The sequence below is a fragment of the Melopsittacus undulatus genome, chromosome 6 (genome assembly GCF_012275295.1).
Source record: "Melopsittacus undulatus isolate bMelUnd1 chromosome 6, bMelUnd1.mat.Z, whole genome shotgun sequence".
NCBI lineage: Eukaryota > Metazoa > Chordata > Aves > Psittaciformes > Psittaculidae > Melopsittacus > Melopsittacus undulatus.
The window spans coordinates 34,323,328-34,349,378 of record NC_047532.1 but is presented as its reverse complement, the minus strand read 5'-3'; the positions used below and the strand labels follow the sequence as shown (position 1 = coordinate 34,349,378).

The 26,051-nt window shown below is 36.1% G+C and overlaps 1 protein-coding gene across 3 annotated transcripts in view; it reads left to right on the top strand.

Annotated features, from left to right (window-relative positions):
• DLG1 (discs large MAGUK scaffold protein 1) overlaps positions 1–24,092 on the top strand; it is a 173,757-nt gene extending 149,665 nt beyond the window's left edge. Inside the window, exons 17-25 of one of the 3 annotated variants that reach the window (XM_031047205.2) lie at positions 416–485; positions 5,709–5,805; positions 9,173–9,214; positions 12,280–12,330; positions 14,947–15,048; positions 15,303–15,475; positions 19,027–19,136; positions 19,518–19,609; positions 22,361–24,092. In XM_031047205.2, coding sequence (XP_030903065.2) covers positions 416–485; positions 5,709–5,805; positions 9,173–9,214; positions 12,280–12,330; positions 14,947–15,048; positions 15,303–15,475; positions 19,027–19,136; positions 19,518–19,609; positions 22,361–22,467 — 844 coding nt within the window. In that variant the 3' untranslated portion in view covers positions 22,468–24,092. Of the gene's footprint in view, positions 1–415; positions 486–5,705; positions 5,806–6,484; positions 6,519–9,172; positions 9,215–12,279; positions 12,331–14,946; positions 15,049–15,302; positions 15,476–19,026; positions 19,137–19,517; positions 19,610–22,360 lie in introns of all 3 variants that reach the window. The other 2 variants (XM_005147012.3, XM_005147010.3) reach the window with 2 other exon arrangements.
• Positions 24,093–26,051: the final 1,959 nt, after the last annotated feature.

The following is a 26,051-nucleotide window of genomic DNA, read 5'->3' as shown; positions in this document are numbered from 1 at the left end:
AGAACCCAGGAAACTGTTAAATCTCTCTTTGTTGTCAGAATAAATGGGATGAGGTGTTTGTTGGCGTGACAGAAACCCAAATAGGAGATTAGGTGCTCTGAATCTCAGTATCTGCTGTTGACTCAGAATTGAGGCTGTTCATTTACTGTGTCATGTTTTCTTTTTGCACCCTCTGCGTTTATTGAATATATATAATCACAAAATACTCCAATACCCTCACAGCTCATTGCTTGAGAAATGATATCTTACTTTTCCAGTGCAGTTTGCTATTAGCATGCTTCTGTTTTCTGGTGTCATCAGCAATAAAAATCTGTCCTATAAAAGGTACACCTCTATGCTTACACTGTAACAAGTAGTAACTTGGAGTTCTGGAATGTTGCTGATTTACCATTTTTGTGTGTGTTTTTTGTGGTAGAGTTGAGAAAAAAGAACGAGCCCGTTTAAAGACAGTGAAATTCAATTCCAAAACAAGAGGAGATAAAGGGGTGAGTTAATGAAGCGCTAATTACACCTGGCATTGTGAATGGTAACCTTTTTCAGTGGTTTATCTATGCAGGCTTAGTTTCAGATTTTAGTGAAAAAATGAAATTCTGTCAAATAGAAAAATAAAACAATTCTGAGCACCAAAGCTAACTTTAATTGCAAATTAGCTATAAATTTAATTGCAAAAAGAACAGTGCAAATTGTTTAAAGAATTAGCTTACAAATATATATTCTCATTAATACTATAAGGTAACAGGAGTTGTAGATACTAATCATGTATTGAATAGTGCCATTTCTAACAGCTCTGCAAGTGCTGTTTATAAAGCAGTTTAGTCCTTTAGTATGGTAGTATAGATTGAATTTCAGAACTCCCTTTTTGTGGGAAGGGAGCTTACTACCACTTTTCAGGAAATGTTTTTTATATTAAGGTATTTATTCTTAATGCATCTAGAAGACAAGGAAGTAAAGCTGAACAGGGTCCCTATGATGAAATGAGATTTTACAATGTACATAGTAGGGAGACAGTATAAATTAACTTTTTTTTACAATCATGGATGTAGAAGCTTTAAAGAATTTCATGCAAGGGCATAGGCCAACAAAAACTCAAGGCTAGTGCCATTGCTGCCCAGAAGCAGTTGCTGTCTCACAGCTGTTTTTTCTTATCACTGCTCTCTATTGGCATGAATACCTGTTCGGCTGGGCTCGAATCATATAAAGTAGCCAATGTAGAAGAAAAATAACCTAATCCAAAAGAAATCCTGGTTTTCAGTTTAGTCAGTCCCTTGGTGCAGTTTGCTGTGCAATATGCGATCCCTGTCTCAGTACACATGATGGGAATGAGTGGTGAGAAAGCAGCGTAGCTACTTAAGTACTAATAGGAATGTTTGTAGCCAAAATTGTAGCAATTTCATAATAGTACAGCAGCCAATTTTTTTTTAATTATTTTGAGGGTGAGGCTTTTCTACAATGTTTTGGTTGTTTTGACATGCGAGAAACAATTTCACAACCTCACAATTTCTACCAGTAGTGTATAACTAGTAATTTCAAGACTTAGGTATATGCATTTTAGATGTAAGAGCCTTCTAAAGTAATAATATACTGTCATTTTTAAAAATCTGAAACATGCTCTAAGCTTCTGAGGAAGCTATTTCTGAAATAGTTATTATTGGTTTAATAGCACTAATACTGTAACATAAGTCAGTCATTATTGTAAATCCAAAAGATTCCTTTTAGTAATTTATTTCAGTTACAACATTTTTGTTACTTCAAAAATCACATATATAAAATACTAAAACTTCAGTACTTCATCCTGATAGCGTAGGACTTTAAAGACTGTCCAATCCATATGTACATCCCTCTGCTAAATGGCAAAGGTTTCGGTTTAGTTTATTAATGAAGTAAATGTCATGCTGTTTTCTGTAAGTATTTGTTTAAAAGGAAATCAACATCTAGTTATTTTCTGATGAACAATTACCGTACTGCTTTGAGTGTTCCATGAATTATTTACATTTTTTTTTTTCTGTTTTGGTGCACTTATATTTTGGTATTGGGATAGTGCTATCACCTTGCAATTTTTAACTCGATCATTTTTATAATTTGAGTTTACTTTTTAGAGGTAAAAAAAAAAAGCTTAAAAATTTCAGATTATTTTAATTACATGAAGTAATTTTTCAAGTGTTACCATGTTCTTTGAAAGATAATTGCATGGTTTTGTAGTGTCTACAAATAAACTGGAAACAATTAGCTTAATTAACAATGTATTTGAAGCATCATTTTGACAATAGCAGAGTTAGTGCACAGTCCCTGTGTACTAGCATAGCACCAAAGATATGCATGGATTACTGAGTGGGAAAGCAACTACGCTTGCCATTGATAGAGAACTGCAGTTCCTTTTCTTTAGTAACATTTCATTTTGCAAACACGCTTACACTGTTCACAATCTTTTGCTTCAGCTGTAAATGTTTTAGCATCATGGTTTCTTCTTACAGTATTCTTTCTGTATTTGTCATGATGATATTTTTTTCTGCACTATACGTGTCCGTACGGATTATGTCCTTTCCTGCATCTGTATCTGATAATACTTCATGGGCAGGATGAAGTACCAACTTCGTACAGTTACTCAAAATTTCTACTTTAAAACCTTAAAGAATAACCGTAGTGATGAAAAACATTAAAATTCATGTTCCTTTCATTCTGAGGAAAGCTAAAATATCTGGGGCAGAAATGGTTAAATTTGTCATGTTTTTTTCTTTCATATACACATGTATCTCACTTTCTGTGCTGCTTCTGTTTTAATATATTGTTGCTTGCAATGCCTCTTTATGATTTGCAGTGGGCTTATGAAAAATTTAATACTATTACTATGCATTTTCAACTAATAAGCAATTCTCTCTAGCTTTTTATAATCATAGTATCTTTTAAAAATAATCTTTTGGCTAATCTTTTATGCAAAATCAGTATAATATTAGTTTTATTTTCTTTTTTTTGGCAATGGAACTGACTCTGACCATTATACATGCAGTATATAAAATTTTATATTAGTTCAGTAAGATTTATTGAATACTCAACAAAGTTAAATTAATTGTGGTTATGAAATATTTTCAAAACTAAAATGAAGAGCATGATTATGTTTTATGAAGTACAGTAAATCAGCCACTCCTTTTATTTTACCTATCCAAATTGCAGAGACTCACCACCTCAGTTAAATTGCACCATTTTAGCTTTGTTACATTTATTTCCCCTGTTCTTTTGTTTAAATGGAGGGACTTGTCCTAATGGAACAATTATACAGCTGTGGGACTTCCACTTCTTTAAATTCATGTTACAGTATTTTGCAGTATACTCAGCAAAGATCTCCTCTGGGCACATATTTCTTTGTTGCCCTTGTTCTGTAGATTATATTAACCTTTCTGGTTGTGAGAAGTCAATTGCAATGACTTCTTGACTTCACATTAAGAAGGTCAGAAGGACTATAACCTAAAACCTCATCCATGCCAACTGTGGTTCCTGCAAGCATATGATTGGCTCAAATTGAGTTCTTTTGTCCATATGTCAGGTTGATAATTTACCAATTCTTACAGTGGAATAACAGTTCTAGTTAAACACAGGTGCCAGCCAATTAAAGGTTTTATGGATTTCCTACTTAACACAGTATTGCTATTTCCAGAGCTCAGTGTCACTGTGCTCCCATGGTACCATGTCCCTCTTTAACATCTGGTAATCTTATATAATAAAAAAAAACCACACCACCCCTCCCCCCCCCAAAAAAAAAAACAACCAAAAAACCCAACAACCAAAAAAATCCCACAGTGGTGGCGAAGATATTCCTGGATGTTTCAGTATCGGGTACTGCCAAACAAGTCTGCATTAAAACAGATGGCAAGAAGGACTGTCAATACTATAGCAGGATGCAGCTTTTGTGTTTCACTGTAGGCCTTCTCTTTAGGAAGGCCAAATACTAAGTTTTGTAACTGCACCAAAGAAGGTGGCCAACTGTTTGTCCTATTTGACCCCTTGTTGTTACTATATTTTATTCCATACTTAGTGCTGGTAGAAAAGGTAATGTACCTTTTGCAGGTGTATTGCGTATAATACAGGAAGATAAGCTCACACTGGCTGAAGGCAGACAGTTACTTGAAAATTAACGTGCTCCAAATTTTAGAAATAGCTGTGGCTAGTCTTTAATATATAAATTAAAAATAAACTTTTTTTTTAAAGTAGCTGTTTAAAAATACATTCTGTGGAACTTTTATCACTTCCTGCTGCACATGGGCTGTTCTTGGCTTAGAAATCAGCAGCCCCCCTGCAGCAGTGGGGTCTCAACATCAAGTTTGGGGCGTTTTCTTACTTTTTTCTATTACTTCCCCTGATAGAGTTTCTGCAAACCAAATGACAAAAACATGGTAAATTTTCATGTCTTGACAAAGCTGGTCAGATGATTCATGCCTAAAGATGAAATTTCAGCTGGCTTCAAGTTAGCTGAATTAGTTCTATTGCAGGGCATAACTGCAATAAAAATTTTACTGATTTATTTGTACATGGAGCTTCTTTATTGTTGTAGAACAGTAAATTAAAGGTGCTGTAGTCACATAGTATCTTGAGCAGAAGATATGGCAGATGCTGCTAAATTCTGTGTTAATTATACCCGTAGATGTATTTGTACATGGGTGAAAATACATTGATGCTCTTCATCACTTATATGCAAGGAGCACAGTAATAGTTTATATGTTCAGATGGGTCAGTATGTGTATGTATATGTAGGTAACTAGAAATTATTGTAGCAACTGAGATACAGAAATTCTTCAACAGCACAAGCAGCTAATGTCAAAAGTTGCTGAACATACGCCTTGGATATACAGTTTTTTCATGTGGTATTTCTCTATAAGTGCTGTAATTGCCACAAGGGAAAAAAAGAAGGAAATCAGTTTATATCTTTTGGAAGTTAATCTTGATATTGGGATGCAGACTTACGTAGAGCAAAATAATTTATTTCATTGAACTTGCAATGAATCACAGTTGTGAAAGATTGCAACAAATACAGGTTTGTTTTGGTTGTTCCAGTTGTTTTTTCCTTATTATTGTTTGGATACTTTAGCTAGACACATTTCTATTTTTCCTGTTTTTCTATTTTACTGTATTTAGTTTTATCATAAGAATATTCAGTACAGTGCCAGCTTTTAGCTTCCATTGTCCTTTGTCATTTAGCAGTTGCCACCAGAGTATTTACAGTTTTACTTTTGCAAATGAGTAACACTGGCAGATGCTGCTGGTGTGCTATTATGATGTAAGCTGTTCGCAAAAGCTTGTTTAAAGCCTCAGCATTTACTTTTTTTTCTCTTAAAATACTGTAATCTCTATAGTAGATAGTATCAGTGATTTCATTGACTTTGAATTCATTATGGTTTGGCCATCTTCTAGCAGTCTATTTTTTTTCACATCTTTTTACACTCCCAGGAAGCCTAAATTTGCGAAATACGAGTCAGGCCATAGAGGATGAACCAGCCTGCCAGTTCTCTTAGTAGACTTGAAGCATGTTAAGTAGGGAGGGTGTGAGCAAAGCCATGATCCCAATCTATTTTTAATGAGCTGAGAAGATAGTGTTAAACTAAATATGCACTGCATAATGTGGTTATAGGAGTCAGCTTCCACAAAGCTGCTGGTCTGGGCCTTTGTTCACACAGACATTAGACATCCTTTGTTTTGCCCCTCCTTCTCTTCCTCAGCAGTCATTCAATGACAAGCGTAAAAAGAACCTCTTTTCCCGAAAATTTCCCTTCTACAAGAACAAGGACCAGAGTGAGCAGGAAGCCAGTGATATTGACCGTAAGTATGTGGCATCCGATGGAGAGTGAAGCACACGTAGAAGGGCCTGCTAGCTTGCAGTAGGGTGTTACTATGGAGACACTTTCATGAGCTGCAACAGGCTAACGGAGCTTGAGGTGCCAATGACAAACCAATCTGCAAAATCAATACAACTGCTTGTTTGCTGCTTAAGTAAAATTTAACCCAGGACCATCCCAATCTGGAATAAACTGGGTAATACCGTTGAGTGACAGTATGTACATAACTGGAGGAGATAGCCTTCCAGTGCTGTCAATGACGGTTCCTCGTTCTGACTTGGAGGAGAGGGCACAGCAGTGATGAAAGTATAACGGAGCTTACCAGCTTCTTGAATAAGTCCCTTTAGCGTGGTTTCTTCAAAGTAATTAATTCTAATTTGGCTTTCCTAATGAAGAGAATTTACTTTGGTTTTCATCACTGTTGCCAGCACTAAAAAAGCATTGCAGAAGTTTGCTAATGCAGACCAAATCTCCTGCAAACTGTGCCATTTGCATCACTGATTACGTTTTACGTGCCAGTCAGGTCAAATCCTAGAGACTTATCTTCCCCTGTGATGTTCTTGGAACTGTCTCCTGTCGTAGCGCCAATTTTATATATTACTGACAATTATTTTCTTTGTGATTGTCTTTTTATTGCTTGCCCTCTGGGGACTACTCTGCAGGAGGTCCCTGACGACATGGGATCAAAAGGCCTGAGTAAGTGATCAAAATACTCCCAAGTTATTTTAACCTCCGTCTGAAAAATTACTACTATTTTTTTTTTTTTAACAGATCTCTCTGAGACTGATGCTCTACTGGCATAAGGAGGCTGACTTTAAAAATGTTGCATAAACTTCTTCTAATTTGTAATGTTTTGGAGTTTTTTGCTTTCAGGAACATATTACTTTATGTGACTGTCACATTATATTTTTGTTGTTGTTCAGAAGCTTACCAGCACGCACTTGTTTGTCCTTAACAGTAGTGTTTTTAAACTTGATGATTATTTTCTTTGTCACATTTACCTTGTCTTTGCATTATTTATTTAAAAGTAACCTACAAATTTTTACAGTAGTAATAAAACGATTGCTGAAATACTTCAAGTAGTTACAGTTTTCAGTCTTCTCTCTGGGTGACTGATGTCTACATCAGCTACTTAAAACAAACAAAAAAACTTTCCTTAACAAATGCCATGAGAGTTTTTCTGTCCTATTCGACCTCTTATGATGCTTTTGGACCAGGTAGAGGGGTAGCTGATAGAGGAGACACAGAAGTATTTGCTGCATTTCTTGCAGAAATACTAACTTCTCAAACAATAAGATTCAAAGCTTGATGAGTACTCCTAACAGATATGTTGGTGTACACAGATACCACCACTGTACATGACAACTAATGACAAATAAAATGACAAATAAAAAAAGCTGAAAGCTTGCTTTCAACACATACGTTGTGATACATTTATAGAATAGCAAAATTAGTCACTAAAGATCTGCGACTAAAGGTCATTGAGAAGAACACTTCTTCCCAGGGCATAACTGTTATGCATAGTGTTCCTGAAATTACATGTGAGAAGTGGTGTACTTCTATACTTTGTCTTAATCATTAAATAAAAATTCTAGTAGCTGTGATATTTTCCATTTCTTGAAATGGCTACTTTCAAGGAAATTCTCAGACTAGAGTGACAGACCTTAGGAACCTTTATGGCCTTATTTACAGCAGATCATAAGCAGCTTTAATGGCTGTATGATAATACCTAGTTTAAACCCTGTGTAATATGCTACAGGAATGTCAGTAGGTGATTTTGTTATAAAACCAAAATGGTTTCTAGTCTGTTTTTCAGTACAGACTTTTTGAAACTGCCTTACCACACTTAATGCAAGCTGTGTTACATGGGCTCTGCAAGACTGCTGTTCTTGCAGGCATTTTAGGCTTTATATTTTTATCAGTTCTGAACATTATCATACTGTCACAACACTTGTATTCTCAATTGACAGTGTATCCCTTTCATGTTCAATCAAGAGTCTTTTAAACATCGCGGTTTATCTCTTTCATGCCAATGTGGACATTCTTTTTCCAAGACAAGAAAATTGAATGAAAGTAGATCCAAATTGTTAGTACTCACAAACAGGTCAACTGGTTGACCAGTCAGAAAAACTGACTGTTTTTTCTGCACAGAAAAGAAACGAGGGAGTTCAGTCTAGCCAGAGATTTGTGATTTAAAGAAATCAGTTTACTTGATCCAAAAACATTTCAAAAGTTTAATTAATTTACATACGATGACTAACTTTTAAAAAATGTTTATTAATCATTAGAAGCATACTTGCTTCATTAACTGTATTCCTACCTCCGGAGTCCCTTTGCTTCTTTGTCTTAATTCTTGTTGGGGAGGAACCACACTGAATTTAATGTATTATAAAGGCTCCTCATGACAACTGTATGTATTATCATATGCAGACAGGTACATAATTTCAGATTAATTGTATTTAATTTGTATAGGTCAAACACAAGCTTCTTTATGCAGTCTTAATCAGTGATTGTTACTTGTTTTCCCTACAAATAGACACACTTATTGGGTGGCATGAAGAAGGATTCTTTATGATAAAGTTCAGCAATGTCAAAGTTCATATTTGTTCACCCAATTTATAGAATTTTCAAGTGAAAGAATAGATTGATACCTGAAATTCTTCAGTTGCATTAATTTTTATCATATACATAACACAGTTACATAGCTTAAAAAAGTAAATCTGGACACCTTGTAACTACTGAAGTGTTTTGATTGCTACACAAAAGGCATGAAAATAATACAGAGTCCAGAATAAAAGTTGGGAGTTTTTGAAAACTATAGCATTGGTGGAGGAAAAAAAAAAAATCTTAATTTTGCATTGCACTTCAATTAAGATATTTAATATAGCATATAAAAGTGTCTGTTATTGAGGTAATGCACTGTATTTACTTCAATATAATACAGTATTTTCCGCTACAAGACTCTTAATGTCATGAATAAATTGCCTGCATAAAAGTTGAAATGCATAACCCTATAATTCACAACAGAATTCATCTTGAATTGGAAACCTAAAAATGGCAGGGCTAGATAGGAAACTATGCATTAGTGTACTTTTTGTAATCTTATTTTGATGTGCTATTTAATGTTTCTCTTTTTGTTAACATCAGTTCCTTTCATATGAAATTAAGCTTGATCCTGAGAGCTATGAGAAGTACCTTAAAACTTTTATCTGCGATATGTATTGATTTTCAGCATTTTGATATCGGTGTTGTCTTTCATCTGGATTACTTTGTGTCAGTTTGCTTTCTTTTGGACCCATGCCATTTAGTGTATGTTCCTTATTTTTTTTTCCATTGTGTTGCAATTTCAGAGCATGTAACCTCTAATGCCAGCGATAGTGAAAGTAGTTACCGTAAGTGTTTTTAAGTTTTTTATTTATTTCGAACCTTTGTTTAGTAGTTCTTTCAGTTTTGTTTGTTCGTCTTTTCTGGGTATTTTCATGTTATATAGAACTTCCAAGTCACCTTCAGGTGAAATCTGCCTTCATGTGTTTGGTGGAGAACTGCAAATTGTGCTCTTTGTTTTAAAAAAAAATGACTAGAGAGCATCATTGCAAACTTCCTTTATGGGTACTTTTATTGTGATCTATGATTTTCTTAATTCAGCTTCATTTGAACATATTCCTGGTTTTTTTATAAATTATGTGAGCTGTCTAGACCTGTTAAAACCTAAATGTAAATTCAGTACTAACAAACATATGTAGTTGAGCTTAATACTGGAATTGTAACTAAAATGTAATTTGCTAAATAGAGCAATAACTACACTTTTTCACAACAGATAGTTCTAATGTATTTATGCTTGTAATGAAAGTAAAGATAAGCAAACATGTATTTACCATTGCTTTCAGCTTTCACTTAACTATTTTGTCCAGTGTGGGTGTTTAGTATGAACTGTCTTCAAAGCATACGGTACGCATTCAGTGCTGGAGTCAGTTATGGTAAATCAGCATGCTGGGCACACATGCACATTCTCTCAAGACATCATATATTTCAAATACTAGACTGAGTTAGCTTTTTTATTAGCCCAAGCTACAGCGGTACTATGTGTTAACAGTTGGATGCATGATAGTGCCGCTCTACAGGGAATGTCTTATACCAGTGCCAGAACTTCAATCCCACTGGTTGTTTCCAGAGGACGTCTCCTTAGTAAGGCACACTGTCCAGACCTGGAACTCAGGATAGAGCAGAGCAGGAAGATTAAAAGGTTGAGAATTTGAAGAGGAATATGAAAAAAAAGGAACAACAGAAATCTTGCAGTGTGACACTGAGTGGTTCACTGAGCAGCTGCTAGTTGCCTGTTACAACTGTGTGAATGCATCAGAAGCATATGGTTTATGTTAGGGTGATAAGGAAGGGCATTCATTAACAGATATATTTGTTTGGAAGCTGTGGGTCTTCTCAGAGGTGATGATCCACATTTTTTCTTCCCGATGTTGGCATTCAAGGGAAGAACCAATATATGTATATAAAATGCTAACAGCGCTGTAGACTGTAATCGAAAAGAAACCATTTGGGGGAGGCATTTGTGTTCCCTGAGAATAACACAAAATTGAACATATATGGAAGTTGCCTTTGATAAACTTACGCATTTTAACCATTTTAATGACATGCCATTAAAACTATCTAACCATGGCTCTTTCTTCCTAAATTTGCTGCCTTCCTCTCTTCCCTTCTTTTTCTCAAAGCTTGCTTAATTTTTGTTTAAAGCTCATGGTTGATATTACTAGTTAGTTTTTCACTCCCTTGTTCTTTGGGAAGTCCTGATTTTATTATGAATGTCATGGATTTGCTTATTTATGTGTGTAATTGCAAGCACTTTTCATTAAAATAATTTTTTTAATTTCTTCTTACTGCTGTCTAATATGAAAGTTATCTTGATTACAGATGAGTACGGTTGTTCAAAAGGTTCATTCTATTAATACTCATTTTTTCCAAAGTATTAAAAAGCAGTGACAATATATACTTTTTGCCCTCAATCAGGGGATGCTTTTTACTTGTTATTACCTCTTTAGTGGTTTGCCTAAGTAATTTTTGACCGTATAACAGTGTGACTTCTCCAAAGAAATATCTAATTATGTATGAACTGTATCTTTCATAGTTGACTTTATAGTTGCTGATTCCCTATTTCTCTCCCTAGCCTAAAAGGGGTTCTGAAAGTATATACTGTCCTAAAATCCATTTGCATGAGTTACTTTTTGAGATACTAAAATATGCAGGTTGCATGTTTTTGTGTCTGTCTTGAGGTATTCTTCACTTGCAATCATTTAATAAATGTTCATTCATATATTGCTGTAGTACAGTTTGAATGCAAATTTGTTGCAAATAACATAAATATTTGTCTTAATGATAATTTTTTGATTTAAAAGATCAATGATACTTGCTATGAAATAAAGACTAGATATATAGAAGCAATATATGAATTTAGAAAAGCCTTCATCTGCCATCTGTTTCTATATAACTGTGGTATAGCATTGGTATGTTCCTTGGCCTGTTACGAGAATGGCTTATAAACTCCAAAGAATGTTCCAAAATTACATAAGTGAGTTATCAAAGGACTGTATTTTGATCAAAGTTCATAGTAATGTCATGTAATTTGAACTTCTGTTTTCAGAATTATAAATTCTCTGCTGTCATAGAGTTTTAGTGATTTCACTGCATGAAATCTTACTCAGACATACCTTGTTAGACTAGAAATAATCTTTTAGGGAGATTGCAACTGCGATATATTTCAGATGCTTTCACTAACATTTTAAAAGCCTGCAGCTGTTGAAGGTAAAAATTCAGTTACTTCAGTTTCATTCACTGCTGATGTGCTTTCTGGAGCTGAGAACAGCACAAAGCATTATTTGTTTTCAACTTCATCTTTAAAACTTCATTAATAAAATAATAGTTATTTAGCATATACAGTCATAACTTTTGGTAGAATTACAATGGTTGAGGATGTTTATGTAAATGCCACTTCATGAGAAAATTAGTGGAAGATATGTACACTATGACGAGCATGGTCGTCAGCCCTGTATAAATACAAGAAAAATATTATTTTAAATGGTGGCTTCAAAGTGTGGAGAATGTTGAAGATGAAGGTGGCATTGCCTATAGCAGTGAGTGCGTGCATGCGTTTCATTCAGGGGAACGTGTATACAAGCATTGCAGTAATGCTTTAAAATTCTTTTTGTGCTTGATGTCAGTTCACCATGCTAACAGAAACCAGGCAAATATTTATACTGTATATGTCTTATGCGTTAAAATTTTGTGTTGGCTTATCTTTGTTATTTTTATAAATCATTGCTCTTGAAAAATGTGTTTCATCAATATCATTGTAATGCATATTACTAAGGAATGACTGTATCATTATAGTTCATTAAATGACTCAATTTAAAAGTGTTGGTTTAGAAATGTCTTTGCATTTACATTTTAGGTGGCCAAGAGGAATATGTCTTGTCATATGAACCAGTCAATCAACAAGAAGGTTTGTAGATCTTACTCATTATAAAATATCATCTGAATTACCAGAGCATTTCATGTGCCCTTATGTTCTGAGCACCATGGCAAACTTCATTGTTTAGAGTTTGTTACCATTATTCACATGAATTAAGTAGAAAGGCATAAATTATTAGATGCAATTGCTAAATTGTTTAGCACAAAATACACAGGTCTGCTACTTTAACTTATGCATGGTTTACATTGCAAGGAAATGATGGTGTGTTTAACAATTCTGTTAGTGTGAACCTCAGAAATCATAGAATCATAGAATCAAACAGGTTGGAAAAGACCTTTAACATCATCAAGTCCAGCCCTTACCCCAGCACTGCCAAGGCCACCACTAAGCCATGGTACTGAGGGCCTCGTCTACATGGTGTGTGAACACTTCCAGGGACAGTGATTCCAGCACTTCCCTGGGCAGCCTTTCCAATGCCTGAGCACCCTTTGGAGGAGGAATTGTTCCTCATCTCCATCTAAACCTTCACGGCACAACTTAAGGCCATTTCCTCTTGTCCTGTCCCTTGTGCCATGGGAGCAGAGACCAGCCCCCTCCTGGCTCCATCCTCCTATCAGGCAGTTGTAAGGAGTGATAAGGTACCCCTGAGCCTTCTCATCTCCAAATTGTAGTTTTCTTATGTTTCTGACACTTGCATTTAAAACAAAATGCTTTTCACTGATTTCCACTGGGATGCTATCATTCCTTTGGTCTTCATCTTGCTTCACTGTGTATAATAGATACAGAATTTTTGTTCCCTTTCACCACAGGTACTAACAGTTGATTACATTCTCTGATACATAGCTTATGTATTTGTAAAATGTATTTGTAAATTAATCTGTAAAATGGGTGGTCTTTGTGAATATTTGATATCTATTAGTTAACAGATAAGGTGGTAACAAAACATACATAATGTATTGACATGATGAGTGTCAAGATTTCACTTTTGGTTTTGTGCAAGGAGTGGCACAGCTCAGTTTCTTCTAATAGCATTATGGAACATGAATGCCTGCATAGACTTTCCACTCTGACTTTTTAATCATGGTATATGGGTTCCATTTCATCAGTAAGCTTCCAAGAGCAGCAAAATTTGTTATATGAGACTAACACAAATGGCATTATTTCTATAATATAATTTGTAATAATTGTAGGCTCCAAATAAAGCCCTGGATGAGAAATGCATGATTTAAGACCATCCTAGAAATGGGGAAATGGTAGGCTCTCTTTGGTGTGCTAAGTAAGCTCTACCTCAGCTAGGGAACCAGAGGTTTGTTGCCCCCACATGAGCAGCAGATGGATCTGTGTAAGTGCACACACCAGAGGGGCTCACAAAATGAGAAACATCTTTTTAGCTGGCATTAACTTCCCAGATTTGGATAGATTACTGATTTAGTGAGAACAGTAGAAATATCAAGTGAATTAATGTTAAGGTTAAAGAGACAGGATGTGAATGAGACTTTGCACAAGCTGATGCTTTAGTAACTGCCATATTGTAAAACTAAAGGTTTTAGAGAGTGAACTGCTTTGGCATTTGCATACATGACTGTAATTCCCTTTGAGTGTAACACATTGTATGGGAAGGCCATAAAAGAGCTAACACTTCATTCCTCTGCTTAGGAGCAATAATACATTTCCTGCATATGTTATCTGCATTTGTCTAATAATTCAGTTGCACAGTAATTTATTTTGTTTTTTTCCCCAAGAAGCCCAAAGGAATAAAGAACTGTAATAACCAAAATAGATTTAAAGGTGCTTGGAGCTGAGATACTTGTGGGCTGCCATTAACCTTTAAGTAAAGATTTTTGTTGTTAAATGAATAGATTGACAGTTACTGGATTCAGGACATTCGTTTTATAATTAATACCCTGGAAAGGAAATAGTTCTCAGAGTTAAATTAAAATGTGTTTTATAGGTTAGACTATTTAATTTGGATTTATCGATGTAGTAAAGACATACTGAACCTAAAAGTAAAATTTATGAAGTGGTAATTAATATGCTAATACTAAGATATTCAGACATTATTTTCTTCATGGTTCTTGAAGTGTAATCGGGTGTTTTCTGCTTAAGCTTAATTTCCAAAAGCCCTTTATAACTTTATAAAAAATTAAGCTGCTTAAAAAAAATGCTACGCTTCACTTTATAGGGATGTTAATATAGTTAGTAAAGCTATATATAGTTGAGTCTTTTCATATATGAGTATATAATTGTGGTCTTAGAGGAAAAGAAGCTTCTCCCAACACAGAACTAGAATTTAATGAACTCGACTGCTGCTTAAGTGCCTCTTTAAATTGAAGACATTTTCGAAATTCCCCCTTTTACTTTTTTCTTTAGAATGAGGGATTCTACCTTTTTTTTTTTTTAAACTAAGACTTCATAATGGAAGATTTCAGTCACCCAGGATAGTTGTTCGAGAGTGAAGACGTAACATCTTACTGTGACTACAGTATTAGTTGGTTTACATTCTTCAACATGTTTTTCCTCTCTTTAAGAGGACATATTCCTTTAGTTATTATAATCACTAATATGTGATCAAAATTATTCTTCTGAACTCTAAAAGTTAGCAAGCATACTGAAATGTAACTAATGTTATTCCTTTATGTTTAATAGTCAGTTACACTCGACCTGTGATTGTTTTGGGACCCATGAAAGACAGAATAAATGATGATCTGATTTCAGAATTTCCAGACAAATTTGGCTCATGTGTTCCACGTAAGTCTCAGCAAATATTAAAGCAATTCTAAATGATTTTTTCCTGTTAATTTTCTTAAAAGGCATTCTCTGTATATTGAGTTTAAAAGAAGTTAATGTATTGTCTAAACTTCACAAACCTATTGTGATTGTCAGTCATCTCTTCACTTGTGAAAACTTTGTGGTATAAATGGGAGACTATTTTTGGTTATTTTATGGGGAAAAAAGTAACTGCTTTTTGTTTTGCTTTAAAAACCACTGGTTTGTATTTAAAGATACTACTAGACCAAAACGAGATTATGAGGTGGATGGACGTGATTACCATTTTGTCACTTCTCGAGAGCAAATGGAGAAGGATATTCAGGATCACAAATTCATTGAAGCTGGCCAGTACAATAATCATCTTTATGGAACAAGTGTCCAGTCAGTGCGAGAAGTAGCAGAAAAGGTAAATCAGTGCCAGTTACTTTCATTTACAGAGGTGGTTATCTGACTGTGCTGACAGGGGAAAAGAGAAGAATGGCAAGAAGCCATTAGGAGCATCCTGACTTTAAAAGGAATTTGTGCAAAACTAGAAACAAAGCACATTGTTGCAAATGCATTTTGTGAAATAATGAAGCTTTGGAATAATGAAAGCATCATGATTAAATTATGGAGAAAGAGCAAACATAGTTTGTGCCCTCTTAATAGAAAGACAATGGAGAAGAAATAATTTGAATTACAGGCTAATTAGCCCAGCTCACATACATAGATCATTAAATAATTCATAATAGTGGTGCTGGTTTCAATTAATATTATTATCCATTTGATGCAGGCTTGTGCAAAAAAAAGCATTGCAAAAACTATTCTTTGTGCCATTCATGGATTTAGCTGGTAAAGGGAAAAGAGTAAATGAAATAAAGTCAGTCAGATTTTTTATGTAAGTACCACTACACTATGAAGACTGAGCTTATTGTCTTTATCCTGAACAGATTTTACGTAACTGTTCATTGAAAAATCTAAATATTTCTGTATTCAAACCGAAGTTTACTTGAGTGCTCTGAAATACGTGGGAAGAGAGAAGTATATTTCTTTGAGTGAGATGCCTGTTTTAATGAAGATTTTTGGTGAAAATTCTTTCTAAGTGTGCCATGTTAGGTTGATGAGTTGTCCACAGAACTGGTGCATTTACAGTAGACAATGTTATCTGATCTGTATGAGAGAAGAAATAGCTATTTTCTAGGTGGGAACTCACAAGTGTGAGCACTTTCAATATGATCATGCAGGGGGTAAGTGTGGTTAACCTGTGAGAAACAGGAGTGTACGTCCTTTGGAAAACAGTTTAGGCCATTCTGGCCAAATGGCTGAGTATTGTTATTTCTATCAATTTAATTTACTAGAATTGAAAACAGAGCAAATATGGTGAGACTCTGTAGTTCATGAGATGAAGTTTTCTTCTGCTGTCTTTTTTACTCTGTGGAATAAAACCTGGCCCCATGGTGTATAGCAAGAAAAGTAAATAAAATAAATTACAAAATTATTTGAGTAAATGAACAGTACTCTGTATGGGAGGCTGAACAGAGTTGTGAAACTATCATATGGGGTTCAATAATGAAACTATTTATTGAACAGCTTAAACATTCTAAATTTGTCAGCAGTTGCTTTACCTGCTAGCACAAATACAGGCCTTCAGTTCCATCCTAGACCTGAAATTGACTCTGTTCTTTTGCTCATCTAGTGGGATTAGAAAGGTACAAAATGGATTTCAATCTTTTATAAACTAACATGAAGAATTAAGTACTACCAAATGTCTCCGTGCTGTTAAGTCTCTTGCACAGGCACCATGGGACTTCGGGTAGATGCAGCAATTTCTCTGTTCCAGCTAACATTATTTTTCTGGGAGACAATGACCTATTCTGCAGAACTTGACTTCAAAATCTTGACAGGGCTATGAACTGCTCTGTCTGGGGCTACTCCCTCTGTGTATTCCTCTCTGTCCTGCTTAAGAGATCAGTCTCTTCAGTGGGTCTTACTACTGGGATACAAAGGGTCATTTCCAAGTTTTCTATGATGTATTTAAGGGAAGATGCAACAGAAGTGACTGCTACTACCTCAAAAGTAGCAGAAGCAGTATTCTTGCAATAGTTATAAATTGCTTTCATTTGTCTATGCTTCCCAGCTGATTGCTCTCTCTAATTTTCATGCCTATACGGAACACAGCTAAAGATGCCTTTTGATGATGTTCAGTTACTGTAAAGAGCACTGAGGTGCTGTGCTGTGTTTCTCAATGAGATGCAGTACAAGTAAGGACCTAAAAAAAAAATCTAAAAAGTTGGTTAAATATACTGTGCAAAGAGCAAAATAGCTTCCCTGGATGAAAACTAGGTAACTGTATCACAAATTACTTGCGTTTGTTTTCCTTGTCTTCCAATCTTCATGTGAATGGAATTCTCATATTCTCTTCTTTGGAATTGCTAGATCTCTGTATCTGAGGCCACTGTTAATGCATGTTCAATATTGATTTGGAATAAATTGTCACAGTTATATTCTGTAAGGTCCAGCACAGGTATTGTGCTTACACGCTTTGCCCAAAATCCTTTGGCACCCTGCATAAATTGTTGGGCCAAACACAGCAAATACAAAGTGTCTTACTCCAAAAAGGAAAATGGATCAGATAATGCTCTTAATTCTCAGTTCCCAGAGCTTGTGCCATATTTAAAGAGAAACCATTTGAAATATGTGGACAGGCCAGCACATGCAGTAAAATACTCTGCTAGAACATGCAAATGCCTTTCTTAAATTGCACCAGTCAGCATCCAGATCAGTGAACTGGGATCTGGGAAACAGCTGTCATCAGTTGAAAGTGAGCAATATTTATATGGAAAGAGCACTTTTATCCTCTTCAGAAATTCCTGAAATAAAATTCTGTGGTTTTGTTGTGCAAGAGATCAAATGCAAACAATCCTAGTGATGTCTTCTGCCAGGAAGCAGAAACATGTTAGCCACTTCCTTGCTCTTCAACATGCTCTCCAGGAATGATCTCCCAGGAGTTCAGAAGTGTGTTGTATGCAATAAGTAACCTTTGGGTTTATGGTGCTTGTGAGTCTCTTTCCTGGCTCACAGAATTCTGCCATTCATTTTTCTCCTGCCAAAGAAAAAACTTTGCTGCTTTATTTGACTGACAGTCATTTTCTGTTCCTCTCTCCCCATCCCTTTCTGAAATGATAATATGCTAAATTACTCATGCTATTCAGAAAGGAAAGAAATAAAAATGCATGAGGTGGAAATGAGTATATCAGGCATGAGGGAAGCTGAGGAAAAGAGCGAGCCTTTGAGATTAGATATCCCAGAGAGCTGGAAAATCACTTGTATGGGAGAGTAGAGGTGGAGAGAAAAGCAGCCCTACTACATTGTCTTCCAACAGCCCAAGAAATGGTCAAGTTATATATGTTTCTCAAAAGGTGAAGGAATAATCAGCCTAGATAAATTGAATTCACCATCTCAAACCTGGTATTGTACTGTGTGGTACCTGGGGGGAGGAGCGTGCTTGTATTCATTTCCATCTAACGATTCTGATGATGGCATATTTCCCTGCCATCAGGGGTGGTAACTCCTTTAGGTATGCCAGTTAAATCATCCGGCTTCTCTAGAAACTGCATCTGTGACATGGCCACCTCCCTAAAGGATCCTCAAATTATTAAAAAAAAAAAATAATAATTTTGCTGGTGAGGTTGAAGTACATCTGTTCCTCCAGAGGATTCTTCATTGCTGATTTGGCTGATTCTCCAGCTTCTGGTGGGGAAAGGAAGGAAGGAAGGAAGGATGGTCAGGAACATCTCAAATGATGTATGATCTCAACAGAGAAGCATTGTGGGACTTTGTGCCATAGTGGTGAAATCATATTGATGCAAATGCTCTAATTCTTTTGGCTTCCATGGGGATGTGTTTTCTTAATTATTACAGTGCATATCTGTGACATAAACTGCTTAGTATCATTTTCCCTTCTCTCTCACTTTTTAGGGTAAACATTGCATTCTTGATGTTTCTGGTAATGCGATCAAAAGGTTGCAGATTGCCCAGCTATATCCAATCTCCATTTTTATTAAACCCAAAACAGTGGAAAATATCATGTGAGTAAAAGTGAAGTACCTTAGGCTAAATTGTTTGAGACTGTCATTGTATTTAAAAAGCCAACTGCAAGTTATGTGACGATGAATGGAATACTTGCATTTTAAACAATATTTAATTTTCTGAGTTGTGTTTTTAGAGCCTTTTAGAGGGGGTTTCTAATCCAAATTAAAGTGCTTGAGAACAAATGCCATCGTACTAAATTCCATCCAACATAGTATCAGAATAACTCATTCCTGCTACAGTCTTTGCTTAGGTGTATCATTTAGGAGGCTGCCTCTTTTTGGGGATAATACTCTGACAACAGTTTAAAATGTTATTCTGAAAGGCTCCAAGTATTTAAATGTATAATGTTTTTATATAAATAATGTTTTGAATTTCAGGGAAATGAATAAACGCTTAACGGAAGAGCAAGCCAGGAAGACATTTGAGAGAGCCATGAAACTGGAGCAAGAATTTACTGAACACTTCACAGGTGTGTTTTCCTTGGGACTGTTCACCTTACCAGGGTCAAGATTTTATTGCTTGCTGTAAAATAGTAATTGCCTCACTGCTGAGATAAGACTGTACTTTGTTTTACAAATGATCTGTAATAGTTTTGAGGCACAGAGCAATCTTACTACCTCTACACTCATTTCAATTTGATAAATTAATTCAATATATACAAAAATTTACTGGGAACTTAATTTATATTTTTTAAAACTCTGAGACTTTATACTGTTCCCCTAGGTTACTGTAGTGCAGATGTTTGCTTTGTTGGTATACTGCATGCTTAAAGCTTTTTATTTGCAGAGCTGAGATTGCCCAGCAAAACTCCCTGTAGAAAAGGATAAATTTCCCTCCTCCCCTTCCCCCCTTTTTTTTTAATCAGGAAGATGATCAAGAATTATGGTAATTAATTAACCCACTGGAAATTGGGCACTACAGTATTAATGGCACTTGGCAAATCAAATTAGCATATGCTGTGTACGTAACTGTAACAGTTAGCTGCAAGCACTCAAGCATGGCAGTTGTTTACGTTGTGGCTTGCAGTAGGGGAAGATAGATTAAGTGAAGACCTTCAGGAGGGCAGATATGAGCCTTCTGTATTCCTGTCCTACAGACAGCTCATTTCCTTCTCTTTATGATCTATTGCAGGGTTTCAGTTTTTGTTGCCCCATTCACCTCCTTTCTGTGACATGGCACCTCTGTCCAGTTCCTTCTTCCACAGCTTGTGTGGGCAGAGCTGCAAATGCCACAGTCTGCTCCACTTGGGCAGAGACACAGGGAAAAAGTGGTGGCTTCACATGGGAGGAAGACAATGGAACCAGTAAACTCCCTGCCCTGGTCTTCCTGCTGCCTTATTCTCTCTGTTGTGTGCTACCCACACAGTGAAAAACTTGAGTCCATCCCTTTGTCTACCTCCATCTTTCTCAGCTGCCTTGCAGCTGTCCGTTTATCCCAGTACTACCTCTAGCTCTCCTACTCTTCCCATGGCGCTCTGTCTGCCTGCACCCAGAAATTTATGTGAGTCTCAGCATATATTGTAAATTTTTCCTATTATAGAGTCCCTTTTAAAATGACTGGCAAATATGTCAGGTTTTGTTGTTCAGGAAATTAGTTTATTTTCATAGTTATCGCTTAGTAGCTGGTATTCTCCCAGGCTGTCTCCAGGCATTGTATAGGACACTTTCAGGGAATTTTCAAGGACATAATTCAAGGTGTTTCAAAAACCTGTAGGCATTTCTAAGTGCTGTAGTGCTCAGGATCATAAGGCTTGTTGACAAAGGAAGATAACAACAGTCAGACTTGTGTGTCCTTGATAATGCACTTCAGGGCAGAAGTCCTTTTCTGAATCTGTTTGGGATACTTGAGGACATTACAAGTAATACTTTCTATTTAGTTTGTAGGCTGCCAACCATATAAGTCAGGTGGTAAAACAGAATATGTGAGCATTCCCTAACCTGCTAAAAAAAAGCAAAAATGCATTGTGTGGGGCAAATGAAATCAACTTTGTCAGTAGGTTAAGTTTAAACAGACTTAAACTTTGTACTGAAGCACATGAAAAGCGCATCCATCTTCTGTTTGGAGGGTACTGAGCTTTGGAAGATGTGTGGTTAAACACAGCTGGAGAGAAGTGAGATGCTTAAAGCTTAGGGCTGTTTGCATTGCAGAGACATTTCTCAATCTTTCTGATGCACTGTAGTGCTGTGAAATAGTGCTGTGAATAATTGAACAGCCTCTTCCTACAGGCACTATGACAGTGGGCTGCAGTTGGGGAGAAAGTTTTTAAGAGATGGGAATGATAAATAGGAATAAAACAGAAGTAATTAGCATGAAAGAAAACTTGGAAGCAGCAGTAACACATTAATGCACAAAAGAGCAAATCTGGCCTACCTCCAGAATTATCTTTCATGCTAAACTTTTTTTCTTGGATTATTAATACAAGGTGGTGATCTTAAAGTTACTATCTCATACTAGTTGCTTTTTCAGACTGTGGTATAGTAGGAACAGCTCAAACTTCATCCTCATTTTCACCAGATGGTACTATACTCTGATATATCAGAATACATCCACATTGGCTTATTTCTAATTATTTTATATCCTTGGATAAAATATCTAACTTACACCATCTGAATGTGTGAGGAAGCTTACTGTATATAAAACTTAACTCTTTTAGCTGGGCAACAAACTCCATGAATTCCTCCTCTTTTTGGACAAAAGCAAAGGTAGTGCTAGCAGGTAGAAATCCTAAGATCAGCCAGCTTTGCTGTGAAGCTTCAGGATGCAGCTGGCGAGTTCAACAGTCTCATCACACAAGCCTGACTCAGGCTGACTGCATGAGGACATAGCCCTGTACTGTCTTGCCTTGTGATGTTGGAAACACACATGAAAGTTAGACCAAAAAGAATACTGGAAGATACAGACTGACTCATGCAAACAATAACATGTGGCTAGGAAAAGAAAAAGACCTCCTCAGTTGTATGTGTATGTTTGTAGCAATGTGAAAACCACTTCCTAACCCGAAGCCTCTGAGTGGGTGAGATGGTACTTCGTGTGTCCTGTAATGCCATCAATAATGTGCTTCACTCCAGCACAGAAACCAGAAATCTCAGTGTCTGTCTGTTCCTTCAGCGATCTAAAGTCCTCTTGCCACTCAGAGAAAAGAGAAGCTTGTCTTGGAACATCGTGGTTTCTGTATGGTGCTAGGAAGAATGATTGCTGATTGCCACATTATGTTTTGCAGCTATTGTCCAAGGAGACACACTGGAAGAAATCTACAACCAAGTGAAACAGATCATAGAGGAACAGTCTGGGCCTTACATCTGGGTTCCAGCAAAGGAAAAATTATGAAAACAGATTTTTATTTTCCATTTTCTAACTGACATCACCTACTACATCTGACAACTCTTAAGCCCTTCCAGTGGAGCCTGCCTCTAGTTCTTTCCAGCGTGGTTCATACCCTAACCATCACATTCTGCAGTTCCCATAATGCTTTACATTTGGTGTCTCTCTTAGTTTAAATAATTTGTATTATTGTGCTCTGTTGGTTTGCCATTTTTCAAACATGACAATGGAATGGCCTGACCAGCTATTAGTTTGGGGTGGGGTGGGAGGGAATTGCTTGGTAAAATTCCTTAATGTTTAAGGGAAAGTAACTTTCAAAGATTTTTCAAAAAGGCTTTATAGACATTCTTTTAAAATTTCATAACAATTGAAGGAAAAGTTGTATTCACGGAAGTTGTAAATCATTAGTAACTTTGCACGCTTAACTTTAATAGCATGGTTTGGTCAGGGCAATCAAGTTCAGGTTTTATTTTCTGAGTTTAAAAATTCTATTCTCACAGTAATTGTTTTTTTTCCAGGCAGTTAGAGAGAAACTTTCAAATTTTGAGTTCACATTTTCATTGAGTCCCTCGAGGGATATTCATTTTCATAATTTCATATGGATATTCTTAAAATCTATTTTTTCATTTTTTGCCAATAAAATTGCTAGGGACAAAGATGTGTAATGTTTTTAATCTTCCTTGTGAAACACTATTTATAGTGTCTTACAGAAATTGTTTATAGGTAATGGTCATCACACTTTTTCAGCCTAAAATACCTTTAGGTGCTAGGAAATCTTGTATTTTTCAGAGGACTGCCAAGTTTCCATTGGCAGTAATACAGAAAACAGCTGCAGAGATGGTCATTAGGGCAATGAGAGAATGATTCATAGTTTAAAAATGTGTGTGTTCTTAGGGGTCAGATTTTAATGAATATTTTACCCACAATAACTGCCTATTTTGTTATAATAAATATATATATATTAAACTTTCTTTAACTAAACTCTGTAACTATGGGAATTATTTTCTTTACATAGTTGCGCACACGTATAAATATATATATATAAAATATATATTTTTCTTTTACCACCTACTCCTAGCTTTTTGTTTTGAATAAAATTACAAATTAGAATTTACCTTCCTTAATCATGAGAAATCAAATGGGCTATGGTGGCTGGGCATAAAGACCAGGGAGTATTAGTTACAAGAAAAAAATACATGCAAGTTCTCCTCTTTTCTACGAAATTTCAGGTGTTTGTGCTCACCACCCCCCACAACTCCCCCCTAATATGCATGTCTTAACCAAAGGGAGAATTTGGAGTCAACGATACATTTTATTTTTCTGTACATGTTCATCTCTGATTGCACGGGCACAAGATCTTCCTTTTACAATGCACAAACTTCTGTGCGGAATGTTATAAATACGTTGTACCAAAACACAGAATACCTTCTGTAATGAAATTCTCTAATTCCCATCTTATTTGGTGCCTGCCATTGCTTGTTTGCAACTGATGGTTTATAAGAGGGATGTACTTACGGCAGTCAAGGGGCAGTCACACAACCAAATTAGCTTTGGTTTGTAACAAATTATCAACACTATCCATTCCATTTGTTAGAAAGAGGAGAACAGCTAATAAACTTTATTGTACAATATATTTGTCAAGTGTGTTTTTAATCAAAGGAAATACAGGTGTTACAGCATTTGATATAATTGACTCGCACTGTAAGTGAAAATAACGTGTTAAAGGAACACTGGTGACCAGACTGGGGCTAATGAAGTTATTACATTAAAAGCTGATTTAAACTTGTGACACAAATATTGCTGGTGTTATGTGGAATGCTTAAATGACTTACAGTGAGTGTAAGCTACTGGCAAATAATTCCTGGTTTTCTAGATTTGTGAAGTAAGGTGTGTTGTCTTTCTGAAACTCCTGTTGATGGAAGTGCAGGTGTGCAAGATTGATGCAACTCTTGATAAATAATGTCAGAAATTTTTAAAGGAGTTAAAAGTGGACTGTAGTCTGCCTCTTTGAAAGTGGGTGATTATCCGAGGTGTAGAGTCAGACACCTTAAAACAGATCAACTTTAGAGTAAATAGAAGGATCCAAATCTCAGCTATCAAATTGGCAAACCATAAATCTCAGATCTCTATACAGTATCCCTGGGGGGGGTTACCTTTCCCTCCTTTCCCCCCCCCCCCCCCCCCCCATTTTTAAACCCAGCAGAGTCCTGTTCATCAGAGTAGATAAGTGAGGAATTACTTTTTCATACATGGGGAGTGTCTGGATAACTTTCACAGAACTTTTCCCTCAGGTTGTCACGTACTAGCCAGGTGTCATCAAATACTATACTGGGACTGAAGTCCACAGTACTTATCTTGCACTGTTACCATGCTGGCATGAGAACAAGTCTTGAATCAAGAAAGCCCAAAGGACTTGGGGTATCTTCTTCACATTTTTGGTTTTCTTTCTTTCAGATGTTGCTTTTGAGCCCTGGCAGAAAAGTTGATACTGACAGCGCTGGTGCTCCTAGTTGACTTATCTTGTAATTTTTAGGATTTTACATTAATTAGTGGTTCTCTGGATCTCTTTTTCATTATTGGGTGCTGATATGTCTTTGATTCTTGGGAACACTTTACTTTCTGTATGTTAAAGACACGTTTTACAATACGTGTATTTCCAATTTAACAACTGGAATGATTAGGAAATCTAAATGGTACTATACCGATGCATTATCATCCTGCTTTTGCTGGCCCAGTGAAGGCATCATGGGTTTTCTTCCCTGCCTGTTAACCCAGCTGTTTGTGACTGCTGTACAGAAGCATGCTTGATGAAGTATTTGTTGCTCTTTAAGTTATATTAATAGTTTCTCTTGTAGGCATTTTGCTAAATTGCACTGAAAATTAGATTAAGAAATTTAATATCTCCTTAAAGCACAGAGTTATGAATAAAATAGGCAAATGAGCTAAATTATTATGAACTTGTGTTCGTCATAGAGGGGGTTGCATTCAGAATAGACCTCCTATACGAAAAGGCTGCTCCTCCATCTTCTGAACCTTTCCCGAAGAGGGTCAGAACCACCACAGGAGAGGCCTGGCAATGAATGCATTTCGTATTAATCTTGCCCTTGCAGTGTTAAGCAACTGGTTCTAGGACTATGTATCAGTCTTCTCATCTGTATGTGTATGTAGGCCACACTGCAAGCATCAGAGGAGATTAACATGGAGAGGTTAATCTAGCCAGTGGGAAGGGCACAGGAAGGATCCAAATAATGGATCCTTCTAGAAATTTGGAAGGACTTCAGAGGTGCCAGGTTGTTTTTTAACACTTCAGACAACAAAGGGATGACCAATTCCAGATTGTCTGGACAACCAAGAGTCAAAAGCCATAAGGTTTTGTTTGAGAAGAAGGTCTAGGGGGGTCATTATCCTTCCTTTTTTTTTTTTTTTAAGTTCCAAACTTGAAATAGCAATTAATTGACTTAAACCCAGCTGTTGTCTTACAGGTGCTAGTAGGTGTTAAAGCTAACAGCCTGGCCAAAGTGCAGTCAAGTAGCTGTATAACTACTGTTATATACTGTATAAAGGCCTGAAAGCACCTCTGCTGGATGGAT